Raw genomic sequence first — 11,579 nt, forward strand, 5'->3', positions numbered from 1 at the left:
CATGCTAATGATGCTAATGATATAAACAACACATAAGATAGTTGGGTATTGATTTGGTGAAGCACTTATGGACATGTTGTACTTGCAGCACCTGAGCAGTTGTATTCATTTCAGCCAGGTGACCCAGATACCTACAGCGAGGCTTATACCTCACCAGACAGGAGCTCCAAGCATTGCAGAATGACAGAACTGATTTTTCTTGGCATTTATCCACACCCTTTAAATGCAAAGATTAGTGCATCTTCCTTTTATAAAATTGCCTTCTGCTGGTGTTCATTCTCCTGCTTCCAGGCTACTCTGATTCATGGCACAAGAAAAGCTTTTCCAAAGGACTCAGTAACTCCTTTTCCCCAAAATACACACATCATCGGAATGTATTTGTCTGTATCCCATCTTATCTCCAAAAAATGAACAAATCACTTCTGTGCCCCTGTCCTCTCATATGCGAAAGGAAAAGATTGCCTGAGAAAACAGTATTAGTTTTACTTTCCTTTGGCGTAATAGGACATCATTTATTATTCTGCTTACGATACTGACAAAGTCCCAGAAAAATGCAAAGCTTGCTGTTTTGAGATCTTACACTGATTGTAACTTATCATGTCATAGGCCCTTTTAGCACCAGAGACATCATTCTGGTTTAGTAATCCGTTCAGAGAATTCCTTCCAACAAATATAGAAGACTGCCATCATGATGAGAAAAATCCTTTCCCCTAAAACTGTTTATCATCCAAGAATAAATAGCAATGAAAAGAATGGCTTTCTGAGACTTAAGGGGTCATAATCCATTTATCAGGAAGATATTACTACAAGTATTGTACATAAGCCACTTACCCTTTCCAGTGCCTTACAGTCATCTGACTGTCAGTTTAGAAAAAATTTTAAAAAAATTTAAAAAAAAGAAGATGAAGTTATAATGCTATATCAACAGACAGCTGTCCTAGTGGGCACTGGGAACACAGAATGACTCGCATTGCTGAGCCGTGCAGTCATTGCCAAAGGAATGATGAGCTCACATTTCATTCCGATTCACATACTCGGTGTGGTTAGACTGTGAGGCTCACCCTTCCTCGCCCAACTGACGCCCCCCCTCCCTGCCTGGACACCAGATCTGGCTCGTTAACATGTCTGGAATGAGCGCGAGCCTACCTCTCAGCTGGCAAGCCCAAGGGGCATACTTGGATTCCCAGGTTGGAAGATTATCTCATTCAAGCACAGTTCTCCCAAAGATATATAAGCAAAGCGAGCGTGGTGGTCCCTGCAGAGCTGGCTTGAGCACTTGGGAGTTTCAGCCATCCAGGAGTACAGCCTTCAAACGCTGGCAAATATGATGATGATGAAAGTAGAAGAGCTGGTAGGTACAACCTTCTTTCATTTATTCATAACTACTTTTCTTTCTAGGCTGTCATTATTCCAGGCAGAGACAGACAACCTTTGTGGATCATTGAGGTGATCTGGCAGGTTACCAGCACTGCCGTGCTCTAGGTGCAAAACCTGTATGTACCATAGGTTACCCTACTATATTCTCACTTTAACTCTTCCTTGGGAAGGGGGCTTACCACTGATACAATTACATAGCTGCTTGGATTTTGCATCAGAACATAGTTCACCAGGAAAAAGAACCTGACAAAAATTTAGCTATTTATTTAGTATTTTCATTTGACCTTGATTTTCATTTTTGTTTTGTGAGAAGCTATTAAGTGTGTTTATGATCACACTGAGTAAATTTCAATTCAGTAAGGGACTGGGAAGAGGCATCGATGAAGGAAAACCAAAGTATTTTCTAATATTAAACTAACAGTTGAGTAATAGTGTTATTTTCTAATAATAAACTATCAGTTCCTACACCCACTGCTGTTCATGGTGTAACAAGCCTTTGAAGAATAATGTCTGAACCAGACCACAAGTAATGGGACATTCCACTGCAGGGTTCAGACTAGGAATGCCTGATTTGATCAATAAACTGGGAAAACAGGAATGATTCAGTAAAACACTGGAACATCATGCAGAAACTGCTTTTTCTCCCAGATGGCTATGTTAAGATGCAACTGCCATGCAGCCTAACTAGTTAATGCTGTCTTAAATTCTTTGGCAAGGCCCTGACAGTTTCTCTAGTGTTAAACTCTATAACAAACACAGTTTTACAAGGTGATTGAATGGAAGGCCAGTCCAGAACACATGAATTTACTGAACCACTCTCAAAATACACAGCAGCCTCTTCTAAGTTTAAAGTTATCTCTTTGTACATTCTTAATCGAGCATTGGAAATATTTCCAAAAGCTATTGGAAGCTGTGCTGCTGCACAGCATCTCATAGCTTCTGCACAGGAACTACCTGCTGCTATTTTGCTGAGTGCTATAAATGGGGACTTTGGGACTGACAGCAATGGGTAAAACCAGCCTTGAAATTACTCAGTAACCCGATTTAACCGCATTGGATGTGTTTCAATAAAACTGTAAGGTCCCAAGGGAGAAAGCCTCTCCTCCCACTCTGCCTGCTCAGTTCCCCTGCTCAACGCTCGCAGGGTGCTGGTGGCTGGTCGAGGTGGCTCTTTCCACCACAGCCTCTTGCAGCCTTCTGGTGAGTCTGGCACATGCTGCTGAGTGAACAAACAAGAGAACCCTGAACAAAAAAGATGCTCTTCCCAGCTCACCAGCTTTTGTCAGTACAGCAGCACCTCAGCCCCAGCCAAGCAGGGGGTTAGACTGTGAGTTGGCCTCATGGATCCTGATCCAAGCCGCAAAGATGCCAAGGGGGGGTTGCTGCATGGGTGCGGGAGATCTGCCTGCAAGCGCGATTGCTCTCGCTATTCGCATACACAGCTAATCCAGGTCTGCTCTGTGTCTGTCAGACACCCTCGAGCAGGACAGGAATGACATGCAGTTAGCCTCTAGGTAATCCATGTTCCCAGGGGGTGGCTACTGCAGCCATGAAACTGCTGCTTGTATTATATCACGTTTGCTTTTACAGGTGACTGGGAAGAAGGCGGACGATAAAGAGACGGGCAGCTTCCTCCCTGAGGACTTCAAAAATGGAGAGTATGAAGCTGCTGTAAGATTAGAGAAGCAGGAGGACCTGAAGACAGTCTCTGAACACTCACTGACCCGAGGTGATCTGGCGTATGAGAAGGAGAAAAAACTAGAAGCAGAGGTAGGCTCTTGGGGTTTGTACTTGGCTTTTTGCCACCCTGTGTGCACTTTCTGCTGCAGCCCTTGAAGTTTTGCCTCTCTCTAAGTTAGAAATATACACATGGTGAGCTAGATAAACCCTTGGGAGATCACCAGTAAAGGAGGTTGGTCTAAAGGCCATAGACATCTGCTGACTCCTGTAGCCTATGGATGCAAGCAGTAGCGCTGTGCAGCAGAACCCAAAGCTCCCCCTATAATGCCTGACTGAAACCCTGGGGGCTCCCTCCTGCCCAGCGTCACCTGCTGTCAGCACGGCGGGGGGGAGCAGTCATAGCCTGTACGACACCTTCAGCTGGCACACCTAATGACTGCCACCAAAAACAACTAACCCAAGAAAGATGTAAGAGTGCATTTCTGAAGCCAGAAGCCTTATCTACCATGAAAATGTTCTTTTTATGAAAACACTGTATTATGCTTACTAGCACATTTAGGAAAAAACAATTGCAAATGAAAATGATACTGGTCTACAGAAAAGTACCATTCTGTATTCCTGGAGCATGACATTTCTCCCTATATCCCTAAGAACTGATGCTTCCCCCCCCCCCCCCCCAAAATACAGTAGTTGCAACATCTTAAATTCTTTGGTGAATAAACAAACAACTGGCCTATAAATTTATAAATTTGAAGTGATTTTGGGGATGAAAAAGTTTAACTAGCAGGGGGCATAAGACCTTTTTTTTTGAAAAAAGAAGGGTGGGAAATGAGCCTCAGCAATATTAAAATAAACACTATTGACATTTACCTTCAACAGAGAGATCATTACTTTTTGAGTTCCTCCAAAACAGGGTCCTAAGATTGATCCAAAGTGCACTCAGCCAACATAATTATTTTCCATTGTCAATGATCTACAGATCAAACCCTAAATGCAGAGAACAATAAAAAGAAGAGGTGGAAATAACTTGAGTAAGAATTCATTTGAAAAAAAAAAGTATACCGTATGATAGGGTCTCACCAATTCATTTACTCGTGGTGATACCATGGGACAGAGTCTGTCATCTGTATTCACCCTGAGCTACCCCTGGTTTGTGACTCCCCCTTCTGAAGCCAAGGACACCTCAAGGCACCTGGGATCTCAGTTCAGGCCACACGTTTGCCCTTGATGTTAGCGGTGCCTTATACTGACTTCTTGCAGGGATGCTTTTTACAAGCAGGCTTGAGGAAGTCTTAAACATTTATTGAACTGCCCCTCCAAGGATACTGGGGACATTCTTTGTAGCTTACCAAAATCTAACACTTGCTGACTGAAATGCTAAGATCAGTGTAAACTTTGCTCTTCACTTAAGGGTATATTGTTCATCAAAGAGGATTAAGTTACAACAAATGAGGGGCTGAATCATAAAAGTGGTTGAAAAAAACCCAACTTGGTGGAAGTCAGCTAAGACTGCAAGGGCTTCTCAGGTCTCATAAGCTGCAAGGGAGATTTCTTAAGTTGTTGGGCCGGAAGGGATTGCAGTGTGGCTCTGACTCCTGCTCTAACACAGACCAAAAATTCATACTACATATCCCACAACATATGGCTGAAGCAGCATCTAGGAAGAGGTCCGATGGTGTATGAAAAACTGTAGATGATGTCAAATTTGTCACACACTTAGTAACTTACTCTAATGGTCAATTAGCCTGAACTGTAAAAAAAAGACAACTTATTTCAAAGTTCATCCAGTATTAACTGAATTCAGCTCAATAATATCACATATATTATTGTGATACACTGTCCTGCCACTCTGAAAGGGAGTGGTGATCACACTCAGCTCAACTTGTGGGCTTCCCTGATTTGTTTCAGCTGAAGAAGAAGAAATTAGAGGAGAGGTCAAAGCTTGAAAACTTGGAGGATCTTGAAAAAATTATTCAGCTGAAGAAGAAGAAAAAATGCAAGAAAGTGAAAGCACCCATTTTAAAGGAACCTGAACCAGAAGTTATTGTAAGTTATTTCAAAGTACCTTCTTCTGGGGAAGCATTGATGGGGTTTTGTGCCACACACATTTACGCTGTGTATATTTCTTTCCATCAGACAGGACCAGTGGATATACCCACATTCTTTAGAGCTGCATTGGAGAATAAGTTGCCAGTAATCGAAAAATACCTGTCAGACAAAGGGGATCCAAATGTCTGTGATGAGGTACAATCTTCCTTCTTACTGCAAAGCCTACTACAGAGGGGACGTTATTACAGAGCAAAAATAACTTTTACCACTGGGTTTTGTAGCTTCCACATTTTTGAAGAGAAAAAAAGGGTGGAGGGAAAGTAAGTAAATGCTGGGAGTTTGGTATATCAAGTCTTCTAGTGATAAAGGGGCTGCTGGGACCATTCAAAGTAATATTACCTCCAAAGAATCTTTATATTTAAAAGCAAGCTGTTGGTGACCAAGAGACCCTGATTTTCTGTAACATGTGGTCTTCCAACGCTACAGATGAAGAGACAAGAAATTTGTCTGCAGCATGACAAAAAAAGTGATGCTGCCTGCCCTCCTACTCCATAATGCATAAACTGCATTTGCAAACCGCAGTGTAGCATGTTGGATGGAGGAACTCAACAGGCATCATTTTAAATTTGAATGCCATACTGCAGATATTTCTCACACCCTTTAAAATGCTGGGTAGGCAGCTCTCAGCTATCAGGACGCTATTAAAATTTAGCAGATTTCAGGTCTCAAAAGTATTAGCTCTTGAAAATGAAGCAGCATAAAGTATGTATTTGCCATTATCCTAGGGAGGTGGGGAGAAAAGATTTAAAGATATCTCTTTCTGCCATATTAAATATCTGACTTTGCACTGTTTTAATTGCCAGTACAAACGCACTGCATTGCACAGGGCATGCTCTGAAGGACATCTAGAGGTGGTGAAAAAATTGGTGGAAGCTGGAGCCCAGCTTGAACAGAAAGACATGGTACGCACACCAACTCACACTTCTTTCAAAAAACTGCTCGTTGCTTTCTAAGTGCCAAGAGAAGCACTTATAGAAGGGCTTCTTGTAGAAGAGGAGCATTAAAAGGCCTTACAGCATCTTGGAAGTTTACCCTTAACACTATTGAGAAGAAGTTTCAGGAGGGGGCGTCTGCCTCCCTTTGCCAAAGTGGTTGCTGGAACCCACAGGAAGCGGAGGAACACACTGCCCAGTATTCTGCCACAAACAACAAAGGCTGAAGTAGGGTAGGAGAGCTGAGGTCAGGCTACCACTTCAGCCTGCTAGCAGGTGCTGGAGATACCACCCTCCCACGCAAGCATCCAGGGCTCAGTGCAGCGCGTAACATTCTCCACCAGGATTTCAAGGCTGCGCTCGGGAGAGACCCCTGCTCCTCAGGAACGCCGGCCGCAGGGGTATCCACAGCTTCTGCGGCTGGTTTTTTCACTTCTTGGCTCCCAGCTCTTCGTCCCTTTGCTGAACAGTTGGAACCAGCCAGCCTTGCTCCCTCTCGCTTAACCCAGCAGTGCTCGTGGGTAGCGTTAAGAAACAGGAGGAGCAGCAGGCAGAGCCAGACCTTCCAGGGACAATCCACCCCCCCCCCCCCGGCAGAGCTGAGGGCAGGGAAACTGAATCTTGTGGAGGAGAAGGGTTCTAATTCGCTTTGTGGACCTGCATAAGTTTGGTTTGTTGGTTTGGTTGGGTTTTTTTTTAAAAGAGAACTATTCTTTCCCTTGAGCTTCATTTTCTATGCATTTTAGAACCCAAAAGGCATTGACTAAAAGATACTAACTAGCACATACCAGCCACATGCCTGGCTAAAGATAACTTCTAAGTTCACAGAATAGACAAAACACATCCTCTCTCACAGAAGTGTTGCCAAGATATCTGTCTTTAAGGGCAATATGCAGCGAGTGTGAAGAGTGAGAAACTCACAGTACTAAAGAAATTAGGGCAAAATAAGAAAAGCTGTTACTAGAAGCAACTCAGTGATTACTGTGAAGTGCTTTATGTTAAATTGCATGAAAATGATTTTGGATTAATTTAGAAATTTGATCAAAGTGGCTTAATTTTGAATGATGAATTAAATTATTATCAATTTGTTTTTCCTGCCACAGCTTGAATCTACAGCCCTGCACTGGGCGTGCCGGGGGGGGAACCTGGATGTTCTCAAATTCTTACTGGACAAAGGGATAAACACAAATGCAAGAGACAAGGTATGTGCTTCTGGGACACAGCAACTTTTTAAATTGGAGAGGAAAAGCTGACCCTTACTTAGATAACTTTTGGCGGCCGTTCTTGAAGCCGTCTTTACCTGTCCCGTGCCACTGACTGCTTCCTCCTCCCACCTCTCAGCTGCTCAGCACCCCTTTGCACGTGGCTGTGAGGACGGGTCAGTACGACTGCGGGGAGCACCTCATCGCCTGTGAAGCAGATCTCAATGCCAGAGACAGAGTAAGTACCAACAGCTTCTTACCTGCCAGCTATCAGGTAGCAGCAAGCTGCTGTCTGCCTCGATAGTTCCAGTTGCCTGTAAAAATCCTCGGCCACGCCATTGGGGCTGGACCACGGCGCTGGACTGGCAGGGGCTTGGAACTAGATGATCTTTAAGGTCCCTTCCAACCCAAACCATTCTATGATTCTATGACTGACGCTGTGCTCCATGTCTCCTGCCTCTAGGAAGGAGACACACCGATGCACGACGCGGTGAGGCTGAACCGCTACAAAATGATCAGGCTCCTGATTCTGTATGGAGCAGATCTAACTATAAAGAACTGCGTAAGTAATAGCAAAAAACCACAGTAATTCAAAACGCTTTAGAATAGGTTTCCCTTCAGAGCAGTTTCATAGGTTTCAAGGCCAGGAGAGACTATTGTGAACAGACTTAATTAGATCACTTCAGAGTTAATTAAAGCAGAGCTGACAGGGGGAAAGTATAACTTGGGGGAGGTCAGGGAGAAGAGGAAAAACCAGTACCTCTTCTAAAACCAGAACCTGTCAACTGCAACTTAAAATAACATCACATCTTTCTGTGATTTATTTTAATTACACATATCATATATTGAAAAGATATAATGTACAGACACTTGCTCTCTGCACAACTCCTAAGCTTCAACCACCACTGAGACAACAAAGATCTTAGCTTGTCAAAGAAATCTCCCTTCTGGTAAGCCCACGCTCTCCGATGCAGGGCCACTCCCGGCATTATCCCTCATCAGGGTATGAAAATGATGAAAGGTACAGCCCCGAAGGCCAAAGACTTGCTCGCTCAGCCTTTGCCTGCACACAGAAGTTGCTCCTGTTTAATTTAGATGTGGTTCGTAACCTAATTACACCAGTACAAACTCTTATCTGAATTTTCCACTAAATAGAAGAGTGGCTTATTGAGGTTTCATCTAAATGTATTTCTAATCAGTTTAAACTAGATCAAAAGAAACACCTGCATGCCCTGCTAGTCACGGTATTTGCTAATACAGCTCAGACCCACTGAAACAGAGACAGATTTCATCATGAGTCTGAACAGGGCTGGGATTAGATCTGTAGAGCAAAAGCACTCAGATCTCAGGGAGGCCAGAGTTAGGCTGACCTTGCGTGTGCAGAAGGATCTCACGCCAGGTAGACGCACCCTACAAATATTTCGGGAAGAATGAAGGACTCGGTAATCACTGGCCAAAATTAAATCTTGCTTCCTCTGCTTTTTTAACCAGCAAGGGAAAACCCCTATGGATCTTGTTCTTCAGTGGCAGAACGGCACCAAAGAGATATTCAACAGCCTGAAAGACAATTCCTATAAGAGCGTCCATCTAGGCAAGTTCTGAAGAGAGAAACCAGACCGCTCTCTTCTCGCTGCTTTTAAATGCTTCATGTGAACATAGTATTTTTATTGAAAACATTTATGGTACTGGATTATTCCTTCACTGAAAACTGCAAAACAAACATGCAAAGAAATTATTTTAAAAGGCAGGTTGAGTGTTAAAATTCCACTGGTTGTAAAATGGCTTTATTTATTACTATTTATTATTTATTTATTTAAAAACTAATTTTTAATAATTCTCAATATTATTGTAGCTTTTTTAATAGAACTTTAGATCCTAATGCAATCTTTGCCAGCAACATAAATCCTTTTGTCTTAGATAGCAGTATTTCCAACTACATTAGCAACTTCCCTCAAGCCTTCCAATAGCTCTAAATAGTGAAATACTTACAACTGTTGCCTTGTCTCTGCCAAATTCTATTAAAATAATATGTTAAATAAGTGGAAATACGTGGAAAAGCAAGGGAAGAAGGTGTACTAAGGTGCCAAGTGGATTTAAAGCAGCAGTTGAGTAACAGGGTTTACACAGGGTTTGGCAATTGTGGTCAATAAAGAGCTCAAGGACAGAGCTCCGACCGTCACGTAACCCTTTGGAGCGTGGGATTCAGATGCAACGTTGTGAAGGTGAGAGACAGTATCGGGAATGTGAATTTTTTTTAAACTAGACTACTATGAAGTCTGATGATTGAAGAATGCAAAACCAGATTATGTATATTTGTAAATTTGTACTGCTTTTTCTGTACATTTTGTACTGATCTATTTCAGATTAAATAAACAGAGTGGTTCTTTTTATTTGCTGGAGTGGGTTATGGAGTGGTGAGCATGTACAGGGTAATTCTGTCTCTCTTTAAAGCTCACACCTTGGCCTCTAAAATACTTAAAAAGTCAAAAAAAAAAGTCTCAGCTACCCAGAGCAGCCAGCCCTTGAGCCACGTCCCTGCCACTGTTAGAGAAATGCCATCTCTTATTTATGTTGTTAAATGGAAACACAGATACAAAAGCAGCCAGTACTTGCTAGTAAAACAAAGTCACGGTTTTATTTCTGAGTTTGTTTTAAAATCTCTGTTTCTCAGCAAGTCAGTACTTACTATGTGGAGCACATAAGACATCTTCAGTTGCCCATGCCAAGGAAGCCAGGATTCCCACTAGGAAAGGCAGGCACCTCTCCCTTCGCTTTAGCAGAAGCGGGAAAACTTTACCAGTACCACCAGCAGGAGCATCAACATCCACTTGCACTGGGACGTGACATGCTGCATTCAGTTAAAATCCTAACGCCCCACGGCGTGGCCTCCCAGAGCAATACACCACGGGCTCCCACACACCTTCATCAACCCCTGCCAGTTGGATTCTAACCGACAGGCTTTAGTCTGGCCACAACCATGTCCTGGGCAATGAGGTGGGGTCAGGAGTGGGCAGCAATGAATAGTTGTTACTGGAATGCCAATTTTGGAGACTAAGTGAATTTTCAGAAACCCCAGAGGAGGGAGCAGAAGAAACGCCTGTTCTGTCTGCAGCCAGCTAACCTAGGCCGAGGCCAACAGCGTTAGACAGATGAGCCTTTTCTCACACAAGCACCATAACTTGTGTCACCTTGCCAGCCGCAGGCTTCATCTGTGAACACACTCTTCTCTGTAAAAATTACAGCACACCTCCGTTCGCTGCCCTTCTCCGCAAGCCACTACTTCACTATTTGTTCCTGCACAATTACCCGGACACCGGGAGCATGCCTTGCAGGAAACAGAAATGACATCAGTGCTGGCTAACTCTGTTTATCATCCTAACCGAGAAGCAGTTCAATTGTTCAGGCACCAAAGTGGCCATAACAACATGCTTCAGGAAATGGGGAGAAGAAACTTTTCAATCCGTTTCTGAAGCTCTCTATCTATTTAAATGACAAAGACGCAGACTGTAAAAATTTTTTATATCATGTTAAACAAGTAGCAAGAAGGATCTCTAGCATTCAAAAGCCTTCTCCCATATGCTAATTACCAAACAACTTCTCTCATGCTTGAGGTAGGTTGTTCTCTGGCCAAGGCAAGATAATGTGTCATTCAGACAAACACATTTCTGTGTCTTCTCTGGTTAGAGCATAATTTTGGAGGTAAGTCCATATATGATAAAATACTGCGTATATATAAATAACATCCCAGTATCTATAATAAAACAGACTCAAATCAATAGTCAACAACTAATAACATAAGAGAAAAATATTTCATTATTTGCTGAATAAAGCAAAAGCTGTTGTGACTTATACCAGCATTATATAGAACTGTTAGTCTATTGAGAACTTCATCCATTCTGCTCAGCCCAGTTACTAAGAGCTCAGAGATGACCCACCACAAGACTTCTGCAATATTTTAGGTGCTTTAACTTCCACTTTTCAACTTGTTGTAAAATGCAAATAGAGAACTGGAATATTCACAATAAAGCTGGCTCAAGAGTATCTTGAGTACAGTAGCTTACATAATTTTTATATTGGTTTAATCAAAAGAAAAAACTTCAGTCAACATTTGGAAGAGCTCTGAAAATGCTCTGATTATAAATCTGTTATGATTGCTCTTTTGGCAGCCAGATTAGGTTTACTGAGGCATTAACAGGAAGGAAAACGGAAAGGCAGGAGGCAGCAAAATGAACACTCTCACAGGCAACACTGCCAGATGAGGACATAAAGGAGGAAATGA

At 42.7% G+C, this 11,579-nt stretch overlaps 1 protein-coding gene across 1 annotated transcript; it reads left to right on the top strand.

The window, feature by feature from the left end:
* Window positions 1-1,045: 1,045 nt before the first annotated feature.
* On the top strand, window positions 1,046-9,690 carry ANKRD1 (ankyrin repeat domain 1). The gene is made up of 9 exons (XM_010305797.2): window positions 1,046-1,351; window positions 2,968-3,147; window positions 4,966-5,103; window positions 5,194-5,301; window positions 5,970-6,068; window positions 7,202-7,300; window positions 7,440-7,538; window positions 7,764-7,862; window positions 8,792-9,690. The coding sequence occupies exons 1-9, from the start codon at window positions 1,325-1,327 to the stop codon at window positions 8,900-8,902; spliced, it is 960 nt and encodes a 319-aa protein (XP_010304099.1). The 5' UTR covers window positions 1,046-1,324; the 3' UTR covers window positions 8,903-9,690.
* Window positions 9,691-11,579: the final 1,889 nt, after the last annotated feature.

The sequence above is a fragment of the Balearica regulorum genome, chromosome 7 (assembly GCF_011004875.1).
Source record: "Balearica regulorum gibbericeps isolate bBalReg1 chromosome 7, bBalReg1.pri, whole genome shotgun sequence".
NCBI classification, from domain to species: Eukaryota; Metazoa; Chordata; class Aves; order Gruiformes; family Gruidae; genus Balearica; species Balearica regulorum.